General features: G+C 38.8%; 3 protein-coding genes across 10 annotated transcripts in view; 1 reads left to right on the top strand and 2 right to left on the bottom strand.

Moving 5' to 3' along the window:
- The window catches only part of LOC133664592 (oocyte zinc finger protein XlCOF6-like), a 225,970-nt gene that overhangs the window by 32,676 nt on the left and 166,852 nt on the right, over window positions 1–26,442 (top strand). The window lies entirely within an intron of this gene.
- Window positions 13,420–20,400, bottom strand: LOC133664632 (zinc finger protein OZF-like). Of its 2 annotated transcripts, XM_062069430.1 has the most exons (3): window positions 19,943–20,400; window positions 18,809–19,031; window positions 13,420–15,335 (listed from the first exon to the last, which is right to left on the bottom strand). In XM_062069430.1, the coding sequence occupies exon 3, from the start codon at window positions 15,283–15,285 to the stop codon at window positions 13,822–13,824; it is 1,464 nt and encodes a 487-aa protein (XP_061925414.1). In that variant the 5' UTR covers window positions 15,286–15,335; window positions 18,809–19,031; window positions 19,943–20,400; the 3' UTR covers window positions 13,420–13,821. The 2 variants fall into 2 exon arrangements, with proteins under 2 accessions (XP_061925414.1, XP_061925413.1); XM_062069429.1 differs by lacking the exon at window positions 18,809–19,031.
- Window positions 21,128–24,423, bottom strand: LOC133665324 (uncharacterized). 7 transcript variants are annotated; one of them, XM_062070595.1, is made up of 9 exons: window positions 24,283–24,423; window positions 23,285–23,371; window positions 23,065–23,185; window positions 22,834–22,968; window positions 22,400–22,747; window positions 21,842–22,302; window positions 21,609–21,745; window positions 21,444–21,516; window positions 21,128–21,344 (listed from the first exon to the last, which is right to left on the bottom strand). In XM_062070595.1, the coding sequence occupies exons 2-6, from the start codon at window positions 23,369–23,371 to the stop codon at window positions 22,037–22,039; spliced, it is 957 nt and encodes a 318-aa protein (XP_061926579.1). In that variant the 5' UTR covers window positions 24,283–24,423; the 3' UTR covers window positions 21,128–21,344; window positions 21,444–21,516; window positions 21,609–21,745; window positions 21,842–22,036. The 7 variants fall into 7 exon arrangements, with proteins under 7 accessions (XP_061926579.1, XP_061926576.1, XP_061926573.1 ...); XM_062070592.1 differs by having other exon boundaries at window positions 21,609–21,713; window positions 22,834–22,971; XM_062070589.1 differs by having other exon boundaries at window positions 22,834–22,971.

Here is a 26,442-nt window from a genome sequence, read left to right on the forward strand (position 1 = left end):
TGCTTTTCAAAAGCTGAAAGAAGGACTGAGCTCACCGACAGCACTTGCTAAATATTCAAATGCAGCAGAGACTCAAGTAGCAGCAGATGCATCAGCATACGGAATAGGTGCTGTTCTCACGCAGAAACAGGCTGATGGCTCATGGCAACCAGTGACGTTTATTTCAAGAGGACTGACAGATACAGAGAAGCGCTATGCGCAGATTGAAAAGGAGGCGCTGGCAGCAACATGGGCGTGCGAAAGACTGACCTCCTACGTGCAGGGTCTACACTTCACACTCCTGACAGACCATAAGCCCCTGGTCCCACTGTTGAGCACCAGAGGTTTGGATGATCTGCCACCAAGGGTTCTGAGATTTCGTCTGCGACTCCTGAGGTATGATTATGACATTGTTCATGTCCCAGGAAAAAAAACCTCATCACTGCAGACACGCTGTCTAGAGCGCCGCTTCAGGACAAGATGTCACCTGGTGACTTGGAACTTGAAAGAGAGGTCCAGGTGTTTGTGAATGCTGTTGTGTCCTCACTCCCCGCTACAGACACACGATTGGAAGAAATTAAACGGGCACAACAAGCAGATGAAACATGCAAAACAGTGTCACACTACTGTCTGACAGAATGGCCGGAAAAACACACGCTGAGGCCAGACGTTGCCCCCTACTGGAAGGTCAGAGCAGACCTGTATCTTGCAGATGACCTTCTCATGAAAGGCGAGAGACTGGTGATACCACAAGCACTCAGAAGGGAGATCATGACTAAACTTCACGAAGGTCATCAAGGAATCTCCAAATGTCGCTCTAGAGCCAAGGAATCGGTATGGTGGCCTGGAATCACTGCCCACATCAGAGAGGCAGTGGACCAGTGTGAAACGTGCCAAAAATATAGAATCCAGTACAGAGAGCCGCTGATGGAGACCACAGTACCAGATCGCCCATGGCAAAAGGTGGGGATGGACCTGTTTGAATGGAGCAAAAAGACTTACCTGCTTATTGTTGATTATTTTTCTAGGTACATCGAGGTGGCAGAGCTCAGAGTTACGACATCTGAGGCCACCATTGGAGCTGTGAAAGATGCTTTTAGTCATCATGGTTACGCACAGACCGTGGTTTCTGACAATGGGCCCCAGTTTTCGTCGGAGGCATTCAGAGCATTTGCAAAAGAGTGCAGCTTCACACATGTCACGAGCAGTCCTCGCTACCCACAAGCGAATGGTGAAGCGGAGCGTGCTGTTCAAACTGTCAAGAAGCTGTGGGAAAAAGACACTGACCAAGTCAGGGCACTACTGGCATACAGAGCCACACCGCTAGAGCACGGATTCTCACCAGCGCAGTTGCTGATGGGGAGGAACCTGCGCACATCGCTGCCGCAGCCTTCAAGCAAGCTGGACCCTAAATGGCCCGAGCTGCAGGAGTTTCGCCAGAAGGATGAGGAAGGGCGACGCAAGCAAGCTGCAAACTACAACCACCACCACCGTTCCCGTGCGCTCCCAGAGCTCCCGTCTGGACAGAAAGTGTGGGTCACCACGGAAGCGACCCCTGGGACTGTATTGGGAAATGCCCACACACCAAGGTCATACTTGGTAGAGACTGACAGGGGCGTTCTGAGGAGAAACAGAATCCACCTCAGAGCCACAGGTACTCCTCCTGGACAACCACAAGTCACCAGGTCAGGCAGAGTGACAAAGGCTCCTGAGAGACTTGATTTGTAGAACTCTAAAGTATTTCAAGTTCTTGTTTGTGAAAAAAAAAAAAAAAAAAGAAAAAAAAAAAGAAATGTAAGCGTTTTGTAGAACTCTAAAGTATTTCAAGTTCTTGTTTGTGGAAAAAAAAAAAAAAAAAAAGAAGTGTAAGCGAAAGATGATTGTAATACTATGTCAGAGTTATTCATTTACAGTGGTCTAAGTTCATCTAAAATGTTTGAATAAGTTTGCTTATTAGTTTGTGTTTGAATATGTTGTTGCTGAACTAAGAAGGGGAGGTGTAGTGGTAGGCTATGCCTACATATCCCAGGGTGCTTTGGGGCTGGGGCTTACTTCCTGAATGACTAGTAAACATGACAGCAACGCTACCTCTCTGTGTCCCTGAGCCATTCTTTATACACCTTCCTCATACATCCCGCCACTATCCCCTTCCATCTCCATCCAGTCACAAAACAGTTTATGCACAACCGCCAAGAAGATTTGGATACTCTCACGTGTTTAGTTTAGTTTAGTTTATTAAGGATCCCCATTAGTCTAAACCGCAGTGGAGACTATTCTTCCTGGGGTCCAGGCAAAAAACATCACACAATCACAAAACAAAAGATTAAAATGCAGTACAACATGATCAAATAATAAAATGTTGTAATACAAAAATAGCAACAACAAAGAACCAAAAAAATAATAATAACTTCGAGTTTACATAATATTGTTCATACCAAAGATAAAAAGAGCAATATAAAAATAGATATATATATATTTTTGCAAAAAATAAAATAAAACAAAGAACCAATGGCCTAAAATATATACATTAGTGTACCAAAGACAAACAGTAAGTGACGAAAAAAGTTCCATCCACCATTTTCTACTGCTTGTCCCATAATCAATAAAATAGTCAATAAAAACAGTCATGACATTAGGTACAATCTAGAATAATCTCTTTCCGCAATACTTCTCCTCTTAGTCTATTCTTAAAACCCACTCTGCTGGTGATTGATACCAGATATTGTGGAAGTCGATTCCAGTAAGTGATTGCCCTATACATTACAGTCTTTTTCAAAACATCACTTTTGGGTTTAAGACGGGTGAAAGCACCTCTTAGGGCTAACCTGGTACCATAGTTGTGACTTTCACTAGCAAGCAACAGCTGAGAATACAGATATGAAGGTTTATGGTATGTATAGATTGTTTTTAAAAATAGAATCAAACTACACGCTACTCTTTCACCAACTCTCATCCATGACAATTCATTATGCATGATCTCAACGCTGGTCCTAAATGAGCAATGGAGAGCGAGTCTGGCAGCTCTGTTTTGGGTAAGCTGGATTTTATTGAGTTCTTGTTTAGATGCATTAGACCAGATTGCTGGGCAGTAGTCAATATGTGACAATACAAGGGATTGTATAACTTGTTTCGTAGTTGTGTTAGTTAAAAAATAGGCACTTCTTCTTATGATTGAGATGCTTCTGCTCATTTTTGTTACTATGTTATTAATGTGAGTGGCCCAAGATAGTCTTTCATCTATTGTAACTCCCAGCAACCTGGCTTCTTTAACTTGTTCAATATGAACTCCGTTCAAAGAAACATTCAATATGCGTTCTTTTCTATGAGCATGTTTTGAGCAAATAACAAGACATTTTGTTTTGGAAATATTACGTTTCATCTTATTTTCTGTAACCCATTTAGAAATCTGCATAACCTTGTCTTGTAGTATACTGCTCAGGTCTGTGCAATTATCAGCATAAGCATATATTGTTGTGTCATCTGCGTAAATTGCACAGTAACCATTCTTTAAAATACATGACATATCATTTACAAATATTGAGTATAATAAAGGTCCCAGGCAACTTCCCTGGGGAATACCACAATATAATGTTTTAATATTTGAAAGGGTTCCATTGAACATGACACATTGCTGTCTGTTGACTAGGTAGCTTTTCATCCAGTTAATCGCTGAGAGTTTAAAACCATAAGCAGACAGTTTTATAAGTAGTAGTTTGTGGTCAATAATATCAAAAGCAGCACTAAAATCTAATAGCACTGTGCCAACTAATAATTTACTGTCAATTTGTTTTAGCCAGTCATCTGTTAATTGTGTGAGAGCTGTGCATGTTGAATGGCCAGTTTTATATGCATGTTGAAAGTCTGAATTAATGTCATTTATAGAGAAATAATTTTGAATTTGCTTAAATATAATTGTTTCCATTAATTTTCCTAATACTGGTAAAATGCTAATTGGCCTACTATTCGATCCAGTGAATGCTTCTTTCCTATTTTTTGGTAGAGGAGTTACTCTAGCAACCTTCCATATTTGAGGATAGATTCCTTCTTTAAAACTTAAGTTAAAAATATAACATATCGGACTGGCTATTATTCCAGCTGACAATTTTAAAAGTCTACTATCTAGATTATCATGACCACAAGGTTTGTTAGATTTCAACTCAGACAATAGATTTTCAATTTCCAATACATTAGTGACTGAGAATTCAAATTTACATTTTTTGTCCTGCATGATATCATTTTTAATAAGTGACTCAGATAGAATACAATTTACAGGCAGCATGCCATTTCTTATAGTATCAACTTTACTTATGAAATAATTGTTGAAGTAATCAGCAATTTCTTTGGGCTTGGTGATAAAGCCTTCACCTGATTCAATAAATGCTGGTGTTTTTCCCATTTTATCTCTACCCATGATTTGATTGAGAGTACTCCAAAGTTGTTTTCCATCATGTTTAATTTCTTCAATTCTAGATTGGTAGTACACCCTTTTTTTCTGTTTATTTAATTTGGTGACTTTGTTTCTTAAAGAGTGATATGCTAGCCAGTCCTCTGAGCTACCTGAATCTACTGCAACTCTTTTCCGTATATCTCTATCTTTCATCAAGTTTCTCAGGTCAGAGTCAAGCCAAGGGGCTTTGACAGATCTGACGGTGAGCTTCTTGATGGGTGCATGCTTATCACAGACAGAAGAAAATGACTTCATGAATTCATGCAGAGCTGCTTCAGTATGCTTTGACTCAAATACACTGTCCCACTGTATGTTATGTACGTCTTCAATAAAGGCATTATCACAGAAATGTTTGTAGAGTCTCTTATACATAATTGTAGGTCCAACTTTGGGGACTTTCACTTTTCTTGCTATAGCAATCATGTTATGATCACTAAATCCAATTGGCACAGAAACAACCTTTGAGCATTTATCTACTGAATTAGTAAAAAGATGATCTATGCAAGTTGAAGACAATACACCTGAATTGTTCATATTTATTCTGGTTGGTAGATTTATCATTTGAGTTAGGTTACATACAGTGGCAGTGTCATTAAGCTTTCTTTTCATAGGGCAGTTTTTTGAGAGCCAGTCAATATTTAAGTCTCCTAAGAAATACATTTCTCTGTCTGTGTCAGAAACATTCTGAAGCATTGCACACATTTTTTCAAGATATGCTGCATCAGAGGAAGGTGGTCTATAGCAGCAGCAGATTAGTAATGGCTTTAGATGTGGCAAGTGAACCTGGATCCAGATTGCTTCTACATCTGTCAAGTCCAGATCTCCTCTTTGCTTTATTGGAATGTGGTCTTGTACATAAAAGGCTACTCCTCCCCCGTGTTTGTTTCTATCAAGGCTAATTATATTGTAACCTTGTATAAATATTTCAGTATTGTCAATTGAATCATCCAAATGAGTTTCAGAAATTGCTACTATATGTAGATCATTTTCAAACATTATTTTACTCAACTCAATTACCTTGTTTTTCAGACTACAGATGTTCAAGTGGGCAATTCTGAGTCCTTTTTTGGGAAGTTTGATAGACATTTAAAGTTAATAAGGATTTACAGAATAGATGTCAACTCTAAAAACACAAAAAACATATAGATCAGCAAACCACACACTATGCAAATTTATCCAAATCATTTAAGCTCCTGACCATTAGCACTTGTGCCTGCTCAGGTGCACCATTTAGCTTTATGTAGACTTTGCAGTTGGATGACCATGTTGCTTGTATTTTTCCCTCTTTGCGTAGGTACCGAGCTCTTTTAGCAATATCAGCATTGCTCTTGGTTAAATGTTCATTGAGATAAACATTTGATCCCTTGAGCATCCTACTTTTCCACCGCTCTTGGTTTACTTCCGCCTTCCGTCGACCAAGGCTTTTCCTATCTTCTACTTCTTCTTCGTCTCCTTCTTCTTCTTCCAAACCCAAAAAACGAAAAATCAAATGGAAAAGTTGCGATGTGCTAACGAAGAAGTCAGAAACTAAACTTGAATGTGCTTATTCTGATCACCAGCGTATCCCGATAGCGCAGCAGGAAGTTTGAAATTGAGTTTGAGTTTATTTCGAACATGCAAGCATACAACTTGAAACATCACAATTTCCAGTTTCTCTTTTCAACATGTAGTTTCCCTGGATAAATAAATAGGTGAGTGACTAAGCTTTTTAATGTATTTTTATTTTTTATTATATATATATATATATATATATATATATATATATATATATATATATATACATATATATATATATACATATATATATATATATATGTATACTATTTAAAGTGCACTACGCATAATAAACGCAACATTGTTAATATTGCCACTACGGATAATCTTAACAAAAACTCGTCAAAACAGCCCAATACCTATAATATGGGCTTTTTAAACATAAGATCATTGTCTCCCAAGGCGTTATTGGTTAATGAGGTCATTAGAGACAACAATCTTAACGTCATTGGTCTTAACGAAACCTGGCTCAAACCGGACGAATTGTTTGCGCTCAATGAGGCATCTCCTCCTAACTATACGAATGCGCATGTTGCCCGCCCTCTTAAAAGGGGAGGGGGTGTCGCACTAATATACAATGAAAATTTCAACCTTACCCCTAACCTAAATAATAAATATAAATCGTTTGAGGTGCTTACTATGAGGTCTGTCACACCGCTACCTCTCGACCTGGCTGTTATCTACCGCCCCCCTGGGCCCTATTCGGACTTTATCAGTGAATTCTCAGAGTTCGTTGCTGATCTAGTGACGCACGCCGACAATATAATCATAATGGGGGACTTTAATATCCATATGAATACCCCATCGGACCCTCAGTGCGTGGCGCTCCAAACCATAATTGATAGCTGTGGTCTTACACAAATAATACATGAACCCACGCATCGCAACGGTAATACAATAGATCTAGTGCTTGTCAGGGGTGTCACCACCTCCAAAGTTATGATACTTCCATATACTAAAGTAATGTCCGATCATTACCTTATAAAATTTGAAGTTTTGACTCTTTGTCAACAAGCTAATAATAATAATAACTGCTATAGCGGCCGCAACATTAATGCTGCCACAACGATGACTCTTGCTGACCTACTGCCTTCGGTAATGGCACCATTCCCAAATTATGTCGGCTCTATTGATAACCTCACTAACAACTTTGACGATGCCTTGCGCGAAATTATTGATAGTATAGCACCGCTAAAGCAAAAAAGGGCCCCTAAAAGGCGCACCCCATGGTTTACAGAAGAAATTAGAGCTCATAAATTATCATGTAGAAAACTGGAACGCAAATGGCGCGCGACTAAACTTGAGGTTTTCCATCAAGCATGGAGTGATAGTTTAATAACTTATAAACGCATGCTTACCTTAGCTAAAGCTAAATACTACTCAAATCTCTTCCGCCTCAACAAAAACGATCCTAAATTTCTGTTTAGTACAGTAGCATCCTCCCAGTAGCTCCACCCACTCGGCAGATGATTTTATGAATTTCTTTAATAAGAAAATTGAACTCATTAGAAAGGAGATTAAAGACAACGCATCCCAGCTACAACTGGGTTCTATTAACACAAATACGACGGTATATATGACGGACACTGCCCTCCAAAATAGTCTCTCTATTTTTGATGAAATAACATTAGAGGAATTATTACAGCGTGTAAGTGGGATAAAACAAACAACATGTTTACTTGACCCACTTCCTGGGAAACTTATCAAGGAACTGTTTGTATTATTAGGTCCATCAGTGTTAAATATTATAAACTTATCACTTTCCTCCGGCACTGTTCCCCTAGCATTCAAAAAAGCGGTTATTCATCCTCTGCTCAAAAGACCTAACCTCGATCCTGACCTCATGGTAAACTACCGACCGGTCTCCCACCTTCCGTTTATTTCCAAAATTCTCGAAAAAATTGTTGCACAGCAGCTAAATGAACACTTAGTGACTAACAATCTCTGTGAACCTTTTCAATCCGGTTTCAGGGCAAATCACTCTACGGAGACAGCCCTCGCAAAAATGACTAATGATCTATTGCTAACGATGGATTCTGATGCATCATCTATGTTGCTGCTTCTTGATCTTAGTGCCGCTTTCGATACCGTCGATCATAATATTTTATTAGAGCGTATCAAAACACGTATTGGTATGTCAGACTTAGCCTTGTCTTGGTTTAACTCTTATCTTACTGACAGGATGCAGTGTGTCTCCCATAACAATGTGACCTCGGACTATGTCAAGGTAACGTGCGGAGTTCCCCAGGGTTCGGTTCTTGGCCCTGCACTCTTTAGTATTTACATGCTGCCGCTAGGTGACATCATACGCAAATACGGTGTTAGCTTTCACTGTTATGCTGATGACACTCAACTCTACATGCCCCTAAAGCTGACCAACACGCCGGACTGTAGTCAGCTGGAGGCGTGTCTTAATGAAATTAAACAATGGATGTCCGCTAACTTTTTGCAACTCAACGCTAAGAAAACGGAAATGCTGATTATCGGTCCTGCTAGACACCAACATCTATTTAATAATACCACCTTAACATTTGACAACCAAACAATTAAACAAGGAGACTCGGTAAAGAATCTGGGTATTATCTTCGACCCAACTCTCTCGTTTGAGTCACACATTAAGAGTGTTACTAAAACGGCCTTCTTTCATCTCCGTAATATCGCTAAAATTCGTTCCATCTTGTCCACTAGCGACGCTGAGATCATTATTCATGCGTTCGTTACGTCTCGTCTCGATTACTGTAACGTATTATTTCCGGGCCTCCCTATGTCTAGCATTAAAAGATTACAGTTGGTACAAAATGCGGCTGCAAGGCTTTTGACAAAAACAAGAAAGTTTGATCATATTACGCCTATAATGGCTCACTTGCACTGGCTTCCTGTGCACTTAAGATGCGACTTTAAGGTTTTACTACTTACGTATAAAATATTACACGGTTTAGCTCCAGCCTATCTCGCCGATTGTATTGTACCATATGTCCCGACAAGAAATCTGCGTTCAAAGAACTCCGGCTTATTAGTGATTCCCAGAGCCAAAAAAAAGTCTGCGGGCTATAGAGCGTTTTCTATTCGGGCTCCAGTACTCTGGAATGCCCTCCCAGTAACAGTTAGAGATGCTACCTCAGTAGAAGCATTTAAGTCCCATCTTAAAACTCATTTGTATAATCTAGCCTTTAAATAGACCCCCCCTTTTTTAGACCAGTTGATCTGCCGTTTCTTTTCTTCTCTCCTCTTCTCCCCTGTCCCGTGCGAGGGGGAGTTGCATAGGTCCGGTGGCCATGGATGAAGTGCTGGCTGTCCAGAGTCGGGACCCCGGGTGGACCACTAGCCTGTGCATCGGTTGGGGACATCTCTGCGCTGCTGACCCGTCTCCGCTCGGGATGGTTTCCTGTTGGCCCCGCTGTGGACTGGACTCCCGCTGATGTGTTGGATCCACTGTGGACTGGACTTTCACAATGTTATGTCAGACCCACTCGACATCCGTTGCTTTCGGTCTCCCCTAGAGGGGGGGGGGGGTTACCCACATATGCGGTCCTCTCCAAGGTTTCTCATAGTCATTCACCGACGTCCCACTGGGGTGAGTTTTTCCTTGCCCGTATGTGGGCTCTGTACCGAGGATGTCGTTGTGGCTTGTACAGCCCTTTGAGACACTTGTGATTTAGGGCTATATAAATAAACATTGATTGATTGATTGATTGATATATATATATATATATATATATATATATATATATGTAACCGAGGGTTTGTAATATAACCCCATAACCCCATATATAAACTTTATATATGTCGCCTATACTGTATAAAACTACAAAATAACAAACTCGGAGGCTCTAGTTTTACACGAGGACCACCTTTCTTTCAAAATCCTCGGCTCCACTACAACGTGTAACCACTTCCGCTTTTAGCGCCTTCAAAATAAGAGCTCAAGGCATATACATATGGGACGGCGTGGCGAAGTTGGGAGAGTGGGTGTGCCAGCAATCTGTGGGTTACTGGTTCAATCACCACCTTCTACCATCCTAGTCATGTCTGTTGTGTCCTTGAGCAAGACACTTCACTCTTGCTCCTGATGGGTCCTGGTTAGCGCTTTGCATGGCAGCTCCCGCCGTGAATGTGTGGGTGAATGTGGAAATAGTGTCAAAGCGCTTTGAGTTCCTTAAAAAGGTAGAAAAGCGCTTTACAAGTACAACCCGTTTACCATTTTACCATTTATACCGTACAACAGCCCATAACAGGAACTTAACATCACAAAGAGGCAAGCCCATAAAAATAGGTTACATGTATATATATACAAACCCCGTTTCCATATGAGTTGGGCAATTGTGTTAGATGTAAATATAAACGGAATACAATGATTTGCAAATCCTTTTCAACCCATATTCAATTGAATGCACTACTGTGTTACATGGCCTTTCCTTTTAACAACACTCAGTAAAGGTTTGGGAACTGAGGAGACACATTTTTGAAGCTTCTCAGGTGGAATTCTTTCCCATTCTTGCTTGATGTACAGCTTAAGTTGTTCAACAGTCCGGGGGTCTCCCAGGTGCTATTTTAGGCTTCATAATGCGCCACACATTTTCAATGGGAGACAGGTCTGGACTACAGGCAGGCCAGTCTAGTACCCGCACTCTTTTACTATGAAGCCACGTTGATGTAACACGTGGCTTGGCATTGTCTTGCTGAAATAAGCAGGGGCGTCCATGGTAACGTTGCTTGGATGGCAACAAATGTTGCTCCAAAAACTTTATGCACCTTTCAGCATTAATGGCGCCTTCACAGATGTGTAAGTTACCCATGTCTTGGGCACTAATACACCCCCAAACCATCACACATGCTGGCTTTTTAACTTTGCGCCTATAACAATCCGGATGGTTCTTTTCCTCTTTGGTCTGGAGGACACGACGTCCACAGTTTCCAAAAACAATTTGAAATGTGGACTCGTCAGACCACAGAACACTTTTCCACTTTGTATCAGTCCATCTTAGATGAGCTCAGGCCTAGCGAAGCCGACAGCGTTTCTGGGTGTTGTTGATAAACGGTTTTCGCCGTGCATAGGAGAGTTTTATCTTGCACTTACAGATGTAGCGACCAACTGTAGTTACTGACAGTGGGTTTCTGAAGTGTTCCTGAGCCCATGTGGTGATATCCTTTATACACTGATGTCGCTTTTTGATGCAGTACAGCCTGAGGGATCAAAGGTCACGGGCTTAGCTGCTTACGTGCAGTGATTTCTACAGATTCTCTGAACCCTTTGATAATATTACGGAGCGTAGATGGTGAAATCCCTAAATTCCTTGCAATAGCTGGTTGAGAAAGGTTTTTCTTAAACTGTTCAACAATTTGCTCACATATTTGTTGACAAAGTGGTGACCCTCGCCCCATCCTTGTTTGTGAATGACTGAGCATTTCATGGAATCTACTTTTATACCCAATCATGGCACCCACCTGTTCCCAATTAGCCTGTTCACCTGTGGGATGTTCCAAATAAGTGTTTGATGAGCATTCCTCAACTTTATCAGTATTTATTGACACCTTTCCCAACTTCTTTGTCACGTGTTGCTGGCATCAAATTCTAAAGTTAATGATTATTTGCAAAAAAAATAAAAGTTTACCAGTTTGAACATCAAATATCTTGTTTTTGTAGCATATTCAACTGAATATGGGTTGAAAATGATTTGTATATATATATATATATATATATATATATATATATATATATATATATATATATATATATATATATATATATATATACATATATATATTTATTTATTTTTATATTTTTTTATTATTTAAAAAAAATATATATATATTTTAAATTTTCACCACAGGTTGTGCTTCTAACATACTCCTAATACGTTTTTCCTATTGTTCTTCTTTTCTTTATTATCAATCAGAACTGAAGAACATTTACGGGCATTGACTTCCGTCTTATATGGACATTCACATGGACATTGTTAACATCCATATTATCAACCTTTCTGTTTGGTCCTTGTGTGCCAGCTGTTTAATGGCAAATGTTTTTGAAGAAACTGCACATTTTCTGTTTTGCACATTTTACATTGATCAGGATTTATTTTATTTAAGTATGATGTTTAAAGCAAGCGCTCTTTTTCACACTGCTGTAGCGGTGTGTGCGGACCTTTCTTTCTTGTTCTTATAAGTGTTCCTTTTTTGATCCAGCATCTATTCCGATTTGGTTTTTAGATTTGTTTTACCCCTCTGTTTTGCACATTTTGAAAAAATAAATGCATGGTTGAAGAATACAATTTTCTTGTGATTATGGTATACATAGGACTTACAGTAAGTGCAACAGTGGTTTAGTGGAGGTGTAAAGTTAATTTTTCTAAGCATGTTGGTATTTTTAAAGCATTTTTTCTGGCCTGGACTGAAATAGGGGACACCCAAATTTTAAAAGTGACACCAAAAATGTTCCAACCGCCCGCGAGATGTCCCTTATTTCAAAGTCTGGGTGTTGGCAACCCTAATGGTTTGAAAAAGGCATTTGGTCGCTGATGCACTTATTGAGTGATAAAAGTATTATAATATTTTAAGATTTCATTAAATACGACCTGCAAATAGACGCAAATATTAAAAAAAATTATAAAGGCATTCGTTCAAAATATTCTAAATACAGCATATCATCTTTTTCAGAACTCTTTTTGAAACTTTCTGGGCTTTTGGAGGATGGACACAATATTACAGATTTGAAACTCTGAAATTAGACAATTCTTTAATATTTCTTATTTGCTGGATTTTCTCTGGAACAAAAAAAAAAAAAAAAAAAAATACAAATAACTTGAAAGTTTCCATTCTTCGAAAGGCAAAGGAGTTCATAAAAACAAAAAAAGACAAAAACAAAACAGAATTGATCACTTAAAATAATTTCAGGATGTTGTTTTGCAATTGAAGACAACACTAGTTCTTTCTGTGATAGCAGAACAAAATAAGCAGTTTATTTTATGAATGTATGCAAAGTAAATTTCTGTGGGATGATGTACAATATTGGCTTTTGCCTAACACTCCAAACTTATTTTCTGAAATTGATAATGTTTTGGGGATGTTAAAAAAGAAAAAAACGTACAAAATGTTTAAAACACAATAATGGAATTTTTTATTTTATCCACAAATGTATGTTTGTAAAAACAAAACCATCCTTCCACAAACAATTCAGTCATTTTCTCTCACTTTTATACTGCATAAAGGTCTGGGGACATACATATAAAACAATCACAAAACAATCATCATATTACAAAAGAGAGTAATAAAGATAATTAATAAAATGATTATAGAGACCCAACAAATGATTCATAAAGTCACACATTTTAAAATTGTATAAAAGACCACTGTTCAAATTATGTATAAAGTAAATAATATGCTTCCTGAAGTGGTACAGAAGATGTTTCAGATGTGAACCAGTACATATGTATACCATATAAAGGTGCTAATCTATGGGACCATTAACAATTAGAAATAAAAATATGTCACACTTCAATATTTCAAGCACCTATAAAAACACTATCATGAATAAGTCTAAAATTGTATGATGAATATATATATATACATAAAATGCTTATTGTATGTAAACTATGTATTGTACTGTTTACTCTTACCTTTTCAGTCAAATTGTTCTGTTCAATGTTTAATAAAAGTACACAATGTTGCATATTAATGCATGTACTTGACTGAAAAAAGCACTAATACAAAATATCCAATATATAAATGTAGAAGCATATTAAAAAGATTGTTACACAAACAACAATGTCACACATGTTATATGTGCTGATGTTGTTAGAAAGTCAAAATTTAAGTCTTGACAGTTTATTTCAAATCCTGCAGTTTCATTTGCTGCTGCTGTTCTCACCAGCACACTTGTGTTTCTTACACTGGTACTTAGAAGAGAATCTTTCACCACACACACTGCAACTCAACACTTTCTCTCCAGTGTGTGTTCTCATGTGTGCTACAAGGTATGATCGTTCACAAAAGCTTTTGTTGCAGATTGAACAGGAATGTGATTTTTCACCAGTGTGTGTTCTCATGTGTCTTTTCACATTCTGACTTTCTGTAAAACCTTTGCCACAGATTGAACAGGAAAAAGGTTTTTCACCAGTGTGTGTTTTCTTGTGTACTTTCAAATATTGACTTTCTGTAAAACCTTTACCACAGATTGAACAGGAAAAAGCCTTTTCACCAGTGTGCGCTCTTGTATGTCTTTCCAAACAACGACTTTCTGTAAAACTTTTACCACAGATTGAACAAGAAAAAGGTTTTTCACCAGTGTGCGTTCTCATGTGTACTTTTACAGACTGTCGCCGTACAAAATCTTCACCACAAATTGAGCAGGAAAAAGGTTTTTCTCCACTGTGTATTGTCATGTGTTCTTTCAAACTCTGACTGTGTGTAAAACCTTTACCACAGGTTGAACAGGAAAAAGGTTTTTCACCAGTGTGTGTTCTCATGTGTACTTTCAAATTGTGACTTTGTGCAAAACCTTTACTACAGAGTGAACAGGTAAAAGGTTTTTCTCCTGTGTGTGTTCTCATGTGTCTTTTCAAATGTTCACCTTGGACAAAACTTGAATTACACACAGAACACTTAAAAAGGTTTTCCCCAGTGTGTCTTTTCAGGTGTTTTTTCAAATCTCGACTTCGTGCATACCTTGAATCACACACAGAACACGAAAATGGTTTTTCTCCTTTATGTGCTCTTGTGTGATCATTCATATTGTCCTTCCTTGTAAAAGACAAGCCACAGATTGAACAAGAAAAAGGTTTATCTCCAGTGTGTCTTCTCATGTGTCTTTTCAGATGACTATGGTTTTTAAATGTTTGGTCACAGTGAGCACATTTCAAGTGAGTGTTGTCAGTGTGACATGTCTTATCATCTTTAGAGTCTTCATCATCAGTGTCAGGAGAGTGTGATGTTGTATCCTCACTATCTGATAGTGGAGCTAAGAGCTTGTCTGCTTGTGATCCTCCACAGTGGTCTCCATCAGCTTCTGTTGTCATGTGTTGTGTTGAGCTGCTGCTTGGAGGCTCCGCCTCTCTCTTCTCCTCACTTTGACCTTTGACCTCATCATCTTCACTCTTCACAGGGACACCAGTCACTGGGAACTCCACCAGTCCTTCTAGATGCTCTCCCTCCGGACTGATGCTGTGTTCCTTCTCTTCCTCTTTAATGTGGGGCGTCAGTGAGTCTTCCTCTTCCTTTTTACAGAGAAGGGTCTGTGTCAAAGGGGAAAATGAGACGCCAGAGGGTCTGTGGCGCCTGGTCTTCCTCTTTGATGGATCCTCCTTCACCATCCTGAAGCTACACTCCTGTCTTTCAGGCAGAAGTTGTTCTTCACAGACATCTGCAGGACACAAAACGACAAACGTGCTTGAGAAATTTCAAGATTCAGTCAGTAAGTTCACGTCAACTTAAAAAAAATAGTTATTATATGAATTGGCCAAAAAACAAACACTGCTCTTTACAACATTATTCACAGGAAAATAAGACCACTTTTTACGAGGGGTGGGCAATATGGCCTAAAATCTATATTGCGATAAATGCCCTGCTGCCTAAGTGCAGCTGGGATAGGCTCCAGTGCCCCCTGTGATTTTAATGTCAGTTACTGATGTATACATTTAGAGAAAAGATTAGGTTGTTTACAGTGTAAATCTGTATTCTGTATTGTTGTCTCTGCTATGACGCCATCTTGTGGTCGAGTTCGCTCACTGAGAGTGCTTTGGGTTGAAAGTGTATTTCCTTTTGCTTCGTGCCTTGAACCCGAAGTAAGGTTTCGTCATTGATCTCGCCAAGCAATGTTTGTAATTGTAATCGGGATTTCCACTGGATGTGGAATGGCGGCGCCACGGCGACAGACTCGTTCCGTTTTTTGTTTTCAAGGCAATGTGTCAGTTTCCACCACCTGGCTTCTATATTTAGTGGTCGACACAACAAGGCGGTTCAATTTAGCTAAAATCTGCTCTTGTGGGACAGGAAGTCATGCATAAAGACAAAATAAATTATCTAGTTTACTTTCAAAATAAAATATTCTGCTTTTAAGGGGGATAGTATTCTACACTTTGAAAAGTCCTAATGGACATGATGTCAACTTGTCAAAGGTTTTCATACCTAATTTCACCTCCTTGACACAAATGGATGAAAACCTGCTGATTCTAAAAGGCCCAAAATAAAGAATCATATAACAGGCATATCTCGGGCAGTTATATGGGGGCCTGTACTACAGTGTGGTATTAAAATGACTAGTTCTATCTCCAACATTAAAGTGAGTGTTGCTAACACTACTGCACACAGGAAAACGTGTGGAGGAGAATTGCAAGTCGCCGAAACAAAGATTGTGAATGACTGACAAGAGGCTCACTTTGTTCATGTAAGTGTACTGTGGAATAAACATGCTCAGGTGCTGAGAGCGATGCACCGAGTGAGACCTCTTAGTCCAGTTTAAAATCCACAGACCAAGAAGGAAACAGACGGACATAGCAATGTATTGATGACGGCAAGAATTAAGTTATTAGGTTTATTTTCATTTATATCGGTCCCGGCCTACGATTGCGTGAATATTTTAATGCCTCTGGACATCGTATTTAATGGTGTTTAATACCATTTAAGGCCTTAATTTAGGCAAAGTCCATTCAATGACTTTTAATGCTTTTTAATGATCCACAGAAACCCTACATTTTCACAAAAAAGAAGAAGTGATTATTACATTTTAACAGAAGATAGAAACACGTTACATTAGAAAGTTCCTAAATAAAAAATATTGTTAATGGAATTATTGAGACGTTTCTAGAATGTATTTATGATTTTTATGAGATTTTTATAGAATTGAATGCATTCTAAGGCCAGCGTGGCTCGGTTGGTAGAGCGGCCGTGCCAGCAACTCGGTGGTTCCAGGTTCGATCCTAGTCACTGCCGTTGTGTCCTTGAGCAAGGTACTTTACCCACCTGCTCCCAGTGCCACCCACACTGGTTTAAATGTAACTTAGATAATGGGTTTCACTATATAAAGCGCTCTGAGTCACTAGAGAAAAGCGCTAAATAAATATACTTCACTTCACTTAAAAGGGAACCACCCTTTTTTTTTTGACTATCAAGAACACATATTTTTGTTTTTATGCATTCTAAATAGTAAATAAATGCGATCAAAAGTCTGCTTACAATAGAGGCTATTAGAGTCGATTTATTCTGCCTACAAAGAACTTAAAACATATCCAAACACCTCCATTAAGTTTTTATGTACATGCAGTAGGTATATATTGGTAGGTTGGTAATGCATGGCATCCTGCCAGCTGCTATGCTGACAGTTATTTTAGTACCTGTCATTAAAGACAAGACTGGTAAGGTAGGGACTATGGACAATTATCAACCTATCGCCCGAGCCAGCATGCTATCTAAAGTGCTGGAAAGTGTGATAATATACAGAGTTGGGGATCTTATTTGCACCGCAGACAACCAATTTGGCTTTAAAGGCCTACTGAAATAAATTGTTTTTATTTAAACGGGGATAGCAGATCCATTCTATGTGTCATACTTGATCATTTTGCGATATTGCCATATTTTTTCTGAAAGGATTTAGTATAGAACAACGACGATAAAGTTCGCAACTTTTGGTCTCTGATAAAAAAAAGCCTTGCTCCTACCGGAAGTAGCGTGACATGGTCAGTTGTTCGCCTCCTCATATTTTCCTATTGTTTTCAACGCAGCTAGAGCGATTCGGACCGAGAAAGCGACGATTACCCCATTAATTTGAGTGAGGATGAAAGATTCGTGGATGAGGAACGTTAGAGTGACGGACTAGAATGCAGTGCAAAACATATCTTTTTTCGCTCTGACCGTAACTTAGGTACAAGCTGGGTTATTGGATTCCACACTCTCTCCTTTTTCTATTGTGGATCACGGATTTGTATTTTAAACCACCTCGGATACTATATCCTCTTGAAAATGAGAGTCGAGAACGCAAAATGGACATTCACAGTGACTTTTATCTCCACGACAATACATCAACGAAGCTCTTTAGCTACTGAGCTAACGTGATAGCATCTGGCTCAAATGCAGATAGAAACAAAATAAATAAATCCCTGACTGGAAGGATAGACAGAAGATCAACAATACTATTAAACCATGTACACTACCGTTCAAAAGTTTGGGGTCACCCAAACAATTTTGTGGAAAAGCTTTCATTTCTAAGAACAAGAATAGACTGTCGAGTTTCAGATGAAAGTTCTTTTTTTCTGGCCATTTTGAGCGTTTAATTGACCCCACAAATGTGATGGTCCAGAAACTCAATCTGCTCAAAGGAAGGTCAGTTTTGTAGCTTCTGTAACGAGCTAAACTGTTTTCAGATGTGTGAACATGATTGCACAAGGGTTTTCTAATCATCAATTAGCCTTCTGAGCCAATGAGCAAATACATTGTACCATTAGAACACTGGAGTGATAGTTGCTGGAAATGGGCCTCTATACACCTATGTAGATATTGCACCAAAAAACAGACATTTGCCGTTAGAATAGTCATTTACCACATTAGCAATGTATAGAGTGTATTTCTTTAAAGTTAAGACTAGTTTAAAGTTATCTTCATTGAAAAGTACAGTGCTTTTCCTTCAAAAATAAGGACATTTCAATGTGACCCCAAACTTTTGAACGGTAGTGTACATGTAACTACACGGTTAATAATTCTCAGCCTGGCAAAGCTTAACAATGCTGTTGCTAACGACGCTGAAGCTAACTTAGCAACCGGACCTCACAGAGCTATGATAAAAACATTAGCGCTCCACCTACGCCAGCCAGCCCTCATCTGCTCATCAACACCCTTGCTCACCTGCGTTCCAGCGATCGGCGGCGCGACGAAGGACTTCACCCGATCACAGATGCGGTTGGCGGCTGGCGTTGGCTAGCGCGTCTGCTATCCAAGTAAGTCCTCCTTGTTGTGTTGCTACAGCCAGCCGCTAATACACCGATCTTACCTACAACTTTCTTCTTTGCAGTCTCCATTGTTCATTAAACAAATTGCAAAAGATTCACCAACACAGATGTCCAGAATACTGTGGAATAATGAGATGAAAACAGAGCTATTTCGTATTGACTTCAATGGGGGAGCCATACATGTGTTCTACTGGCTACATCACGCGCATACGTAATCCTCCAAATGATTTTTCAACCGGAAGTTTAGCGGGAAATTTAAAATTGCACTTTATAAGTTAACCCGGCCGTATTGGCATGTGTTGCAATGTTAAGATTTCATCATTGATATATAAACTATCAGACTGCGTGGTCTGTAGTAGTGGCTTTCAGTAGGCCTTTAAGAGCAAGTACAGCACTGACTTGTGTATTTATGCTTTACAAGAAGCAGTAGAAAAATACTGAGCGCAGGGCCCTACAATGTTGGTTCCCTCCCGGTACTCCGGCTTCCTCCCACCTCCAAAGACATGCACCTGGGAATAGGTTGATTGGCAACACTAAATGGGCCCTAGTGTGTGAATGTTATCGGTCTATCTCTGTTGGCCCTGTGATGAGGTGGCGACATGTCCAGGGTGTACCCCGCCTTCCGCCCGAATGCAGCTGAGATAGGCTCCAGCACCCAGCGACACCCCGAAAGGGACAAGCGGTAGAAAATGGATGGATGTATGTTATCTGTGCCTTTTATAGAATGTGTAGAAGCATTTTAAAGTATATTTTTATTGCTGCTTATATTTATTTATTTTATGTTTTTTTACTGAATATGCACAAGCATCAACTTATGTTTATTCTACAAATGGACTGTGTTAGGTAACTAATTTTTACGGGTAGTTAAATTCGACAGAATAACGACAACCACGCAGTTGCAAGTACCAGACGTATATATGTACATCATCCTCACAAGACAACCAAACTTCTTTTACACAATATATTTAAGAATAGTGTTAATAATCAAATATAAAGTTAGTAAACATGTGAGAGTAAGAAGTAAACAAACCTGTTCTGTGTAACACAACTTGATGATGTTTCTTATAATAAACATCCAGCAGTTGTTGTCGGTCGTTCGCTTCTTTTGTTGGACAAAGTTCCTCCTCGTACTTTGCCATCGTTCTTTCGCACATTTTCACACAATCACAACACTTTACACTCACATTAGTTCCCTACTTAGCGATGTGTTGATAACTTCTGTGTCTTCTGTTAGCAGCTAACAAGCTAAGCTAACTAGCCAGCGAAACTAGCTGCAAGCTACCTTGAATGAAGCTAGCAAACAGGAGAAGTGTCAAAGTGCGCTCGGACTAATGTATCCTGATACAAACAATTATTAACCGTGTGTACTCTATTAAACAACATATATGTAAGAATATAGAAATATAATGCCCGCGTTTAAGCCTTCTCCGTCAGACGCCATCTTGCTTTATCACCCGATCGGTCCACGCATGCGCGTACCCCACGTCACTTCCGTCAACTTGTTTTGCCACAGTTACTTACCATTGTGTCATCTGTATTTCAATAACAATGTCATAATAAACCATTACTTCCCAAACAAACGTTATTAAAAATACGGTATTCATTATGAAACCTCACAGATCTGTACACAAACCTGAAAGATGTGTCCAGCAGCCTTAAATGGAAAATAAATCGATGTTTTACTATTTTATAACGTATTTATTTCAGAATTCTGAAAATGTAAAATAATGTTTTTTGTTAGGTTACAGTAAGTGCTTCGTTTAAGAAATATCAACATTTAAAAAATAAATGATGCGATGGGAGTTAGTGGCGCCCCCGTGCGTCATTCATTACAATGACAGAAGCGTAAAAGTGGTTGAAATTGTGGCGATACACCAATTGTTCATTTTCATATTCTTGTTCCCTTTTACTCCGTGGTAAGATATTATTTTTCATACATACATTACTAAAACATACAAGTATTTCATTAAGATGACGCGCGGGTAACAAGGGAACGTTATGTGAACGTTAGGAGAACGTAGTGGCATTGTTCTGGGAACGTTAGTTTATAACGTTCAAATAACGTTTGGTTGTGGAGTTCTTGCTTGGTTAGCAGAACGTTAGCCAATAACGTTTGGCTAGAACGTTTAGGGAACTGTTTAGGAACATGCTATTTACATCTGTTTTTATGCTATATTGTCAGGAATAACACTCAAACAGAAATTTCAACAGAATTAATTATTTATTAGTGATAGTGATTTCAACAGAAATAATTCTTTATTAGTGATAACTATAATACAAATGGAATGGAATGCAGTGGTCTTGGTCGTGCGCGTCAGTGTATCCTGCCCCTTCTTGGTTCTCTTCCTGGAAGTAAATCCATCCATCCATCTTCTTCCGCTTATCCGAGGTCGGGTCGCGGGGGCAGCAGCCCAAGCAGGGAAACCCAAATCCTGGAAGTAAATAATTATCACAAATACGACAAAGACAGCACTGGAATGTAGATTAATTGAATTGAATTAAAACATTGGCATAATTACTTTATCATTTACCTCTCATCTCACTCTGTTCTTTTGCTTGTTTCTTTTTCCTTTTTTGTCCTCCCTCTTAATTCCTCCTCTTCTCCTGCAAGTAGTTATAATTGCAAATTCAAAAGACATGCAGTGGAACTTCAATAAAATGGAATTCAAAATTGGGATATCTTATCTTCTCCGTACCTCAAATTTTGAACCTCCCTTTCGAAAAGTGGCCAGTTTCAGGACCTCTCCAAGCTCACAATCCACTTCAGCTGTGGTCGTCTGCTTGTAAACACCCCTGCATGCCTCATGCAATCACCAGCACAATTTAGAATTCCCTTTAGAATAAATACTGTAATAATAACAGCTAGATCGGCCTTGTGAGCATACATGCAACATATGTTCAAAGATGCAAACCTATTATTAACACTTACTATTTATTATTCTGTAAAGGGGCAAGTCCTCAAACGCCACTTTTCCTGTCTTTCCACGGAGGCCAAGCTGCTCCAGGACTTTGTTTGTGGCAATTTTCCTCAGCATTGTCCTCACCGTGTCTGCCAAATTCTGCCCACCAAGAGCAGTAAGAGCTTTCACCTATACAAATAAATAAACAACAATATTGTACTTGATTAGAAATTGTTTTTTGATAACTGAGCAATATATTTTTGCAGTGGGGAATTAAAACTAATTATCAGCTGCTTTCTGAGCAGAAGATCAGTGTTGAGCCGTTCACAGAAGGCCTTCAGCTGCTCAAGAGTCTCGAAAGGCTTATCAATGAGATCTTGAACATCCACAGATTCTGGCCCCACAGACTGTGCTGCCAGCCCTTTCAGCATGCGCATAATTTCTCCCTGGTTCTCAAGTATATTTTGAACTTTCATGTTCAACTGGAAAACTGCAAAGACAACAAAAGTCAAAGAGGTAATTCGTATTACTGCCCGTTGTAACAGCCTGTTCAACACCACCTATCAACAGTTAAATAGCCAACTAACGTTCACTGTCAAGGGCATTCCTGCTGCTTCTTGGAGCGGTCTGGTACTGACTCGTACTGGCTGGAGTGGTCTGGTACTGGCTTGAGCTGGCTGGAGTGGTCTGGTACTGGCTTGAGCTGGATGCATTCCTGTCTGGACTGAGCCTGGAAGTGCTGCTTCTCGCTGGGCTGTGAGGTCGGCCTGGATGCCTTGGAGTGGTCTGGTATTGGCTGGTACTGGCTGAAGTGGTCTGGTACTCGCTGGAGATTGGAAAGTTAAATGGTGGGAGCTCTGGCAGTGGGGGTGCCTGGACGAAGATCTGTGGTTTCTCTTTTCTGCACTTCTTTTTTGGCCGAATTTCCTCTTCATCTAAACCAACGAAGACAATAAAATTTATGCACCACTAAGTAGTGTTTGAGTATTGTAAGTAAACAGTCTTTGAAAAGTGACTATACCGTCAGCATCAAACACATCTTCCTCATCGTTTCTATAACGTTCAGGGGTGATGTGGCTCCGTTTGGTTGACACTTCTTCTTCTGGGCTCGAAAACATTTCAGCTTGTTTTTCGTATTGAAGGGCCTTGTCAAAGTCTTCTGAAAAATTTCAAAGTATGCTGATGACTCAAGATGAATCTAACTTATGTTGTTTAAAATATACATGATATGACTTTGACAATATTCCCTTACCAGTCAATGTTTTCCTGAAAACCTGAATTGGCAGCCTATCCCAGAATTGTTTGTCAGGAATCTCAGCTTTCCGGATTCTGGAGTGGGTAGGATTTGGCCTTGGCCAATAGCAGAAGCTATTCTGAAGATAAAATAATCCAATCATGATGAATGACATAATAATTAATAATAAGCTACAATATTATGCCTATGCACAGTATTTTTCAGAAAAAGTAATAACCTTTCCATCACCTTCTGTCCATATGGTTGGGACAACAGCGACTGCACGTTCACCAAGGAACTCAACGACCACAAAAGAAGGAACCATCTGGAAAACTTTCTTGAGTTAAGAGGCTGTCCAATGCATTATTGACATGATATTCGGTTGCCAACAAATTGAAATGATCTTCAAAGCAGTCACTATCACTCTCATTTTCTGAATCAGATGACAAGGTGACATGATGGCCGATTAGTCTCCAATCAGCATCATTTTCATCAGGCTCATCACTATCAGGGCCACTGTAGGTGGCATTGTCAGCACCCGCGGCAGTGCAGGAAGCAGTCTCTGCAGCATCCATGTACTTTGTCACTGTTTCTGGAGTTGATGTCGTGTCATTCTCTTGCTCGCTATCATCACTCTCTAATTCTAAAGTTGACTGTCGGCATTGCTTCTTCAAAAGCCTAGTTGTGGCAGCCCATCTACGCTTATAAGCCCTATATAGCTAGAATTCACTGAAAGTCAAGTATTTCATACATATATATATATATATATATATATATATATATATATATATATATGTATATATATATATATATATATATATATATATATATATATATATATATATATATATATATATATATATATATATATATATATATTGTGTTTATTCTATAAAAAAAAAACAAGGAAAATGGGTTGCCCTATTATCGCCCACACGGAACTATAACGTTCACGGAACGTTCAGGCAGCATTCAAACCATATCACTGCGGGGCAAATTATTGTTTAACTAGGCTACAGATAAATCCACCCTTCTTCAGAAGTCATTTGTTGGTCTTTGGTCAGTTTGGAAACATTATGACAGCCAACCTGCGCGAGAAATGTATGCTAGTTAGCGCCGGCGCATGGCGCGCATTTATACACAACGCTAAAACCGTAAAATGGTCTGAAATTAATCATGTAGGTTGGAAATTGTTATACAAAAACGTGCTTCGTATTTCACTCTTTCTATACTTACTTGTGATAAATGGATGGATAAATGGATGGCACACTAAATTGCTTTAAAATCGGGATTCTGGAAGTAGTTAGCCTTCGTCCTTCTTTGTCTCACGGAGCAGCTTCAATTGTGCATGCGTGCAGTCTTCTTCTTCTTCTCCTTCTTCTTCTTCTTCTTTTGATTTATATGGCGGTTGGAGAGCAAACTTGTGTGTGCATTACCGCCACCTACTGTGCGTGCAGCCTTGACTCAGCCGGCGTCAGCTTGTTCACAAAACACAACACTTTCGCAGAAAGTTAGGGAAACGTTACAACATACTGTATAAAAAGTAAATTTGCGAAAAAAACACTTATAAAAGCCTAACAGTTGCTGTTTCCATTGCAGGCAAATTATATTTGGTATATAGATGAGAACGTTCTAAGAATGTTCTAAGAACGGGGGTGTGGTTGGGTGGCGGGGGCGTGGTTAAGAGGGGAGGAGTATATTTACAGCTACAATTCACCAACTCGAGTATTTCATATATATTTCATATATATATATATTTCATATATATATATATATATATATATATATATATATATATATATATATATATATATATATATATATATATATATATATATATATATATATATATGTATATATATTTATATATATATATATATATATATATATATATATATATATATATATATATATATATATATATATATATATATATATATATATATATATATATATATATATATATGTATGAAATACTTGACTTTCAGTGAATTCTAGCTATATATATATATATATATATATTTATTTTATTATACATATAAATAAAAGAAATACTTGAATTTCAGTGTTCCGGAGGCTATCCAGTAGATGGCAGTATTGTCCTGTTTAAGAGTGTCACAACATTGCTGTTTACGGCAGACAAACTGCTTTACGGTAGACGAAAAGGTGACTGCTGTTGTTGTGTGTTGTTACCGCGCTGGGAGGACGTTAATGAAACTGCCTAACAATAAACCCACATAAGAAACCAAGAACTCGCCCTCGATCATTCTAAAGTTATAACGTCATTGGGCAGGCACACTGTTTATATTGTGGGAAAGCGGACGTGAAAACAGACTGTCCTCACTCAGGTCTGCATGGAGCTGGAGGGGGCGTGGCCTCCAGCTCCGGCTGAATTCCGGGAGATTTTCGGGAGAAAATTTCTTCCAGAAGGTTTTCGGGAGAGGTGCTGAATTCTGGTAGTCTACCGGAAAATCCGGGAGGGTTGGCAAGTGTGGTTGGGGGCAGGAGGTCATGGTTGGGGGCGTGGTTAAGAGGGGAGGAGTATATTTACAGCTAGAATTCACCCAGTCAAGTATTTCATATGTATATATATATATATATATATATATATATATATATATATATATATATATATATATATATATATATATATATATATATATATATATATATATATACATATCCTGAAAATATGCAAACAAAACTGTGTTTAGATAATTGATACTTATATAGGAATATAACATAACTTGGCTTCTGAGAGCTTCAAAATGTAATGAATAAAATGCTAAAGTTGTTGATAAACAAGCAATTATTTAAATAATTAAATATGGTCATTTTAAATGAATTATTATGATCATTTAAAAATAATTATTTCAAATATGTTTATTTTAATGTATAATTCTATGGCTGGATGTATTAAGGAGTCAGAAAAAATACAAATAAAAATACAATTAATTTTGATGTTTTCAGCAAAATATAGTAAAAATGAAATTAGTTTAAAAAAAAAAAATATATATATATATATATTTATTTTTAGGTAAGATAAACATAATAATACAATTTATCTCTAGTCTGGATGATTTAGTTCTTGTCACCCTGTTGTCCTACCGTCTCTTCCCCAAGGATGGCTCCATGAGCTGGGCAAACGCCTGGAGATGCCCTACGTCAACAACACGGTCGGCGGTCCGGCGGTGCGCAGCTCGTACATCGCCGCCCTCTACTTCACCCTCAGCAGCCTGACCAGCGTCGGCTTTGGCAACGTGTGCGCCAACACGGACGCCGAGAAGATCTTCTCCATCTGCACCATGCTCATCGGCAGTATGCCGGACACCTTGTATGGAATAACGTGATTGGGCAGGCACGCTGTTTATATCGTGGGAAAGCAGATGTGAAAAA

This window comes from Entelurus aequoreus, linkage group LG14, assembly GCF_033978785.1.
Source record: "Entelurus aequoreus isolate RoL-2023_Sb linkage group LG14, RoL_Eaeq_v1.1, whole genome shotgun sequence".
Lineage (NCBI taxonomy): Eukaryota > Metazoa > Chordata > Actinopteri > Syngnathiformes > Syngnathidae > Entelurus > Entelurus aequoreus.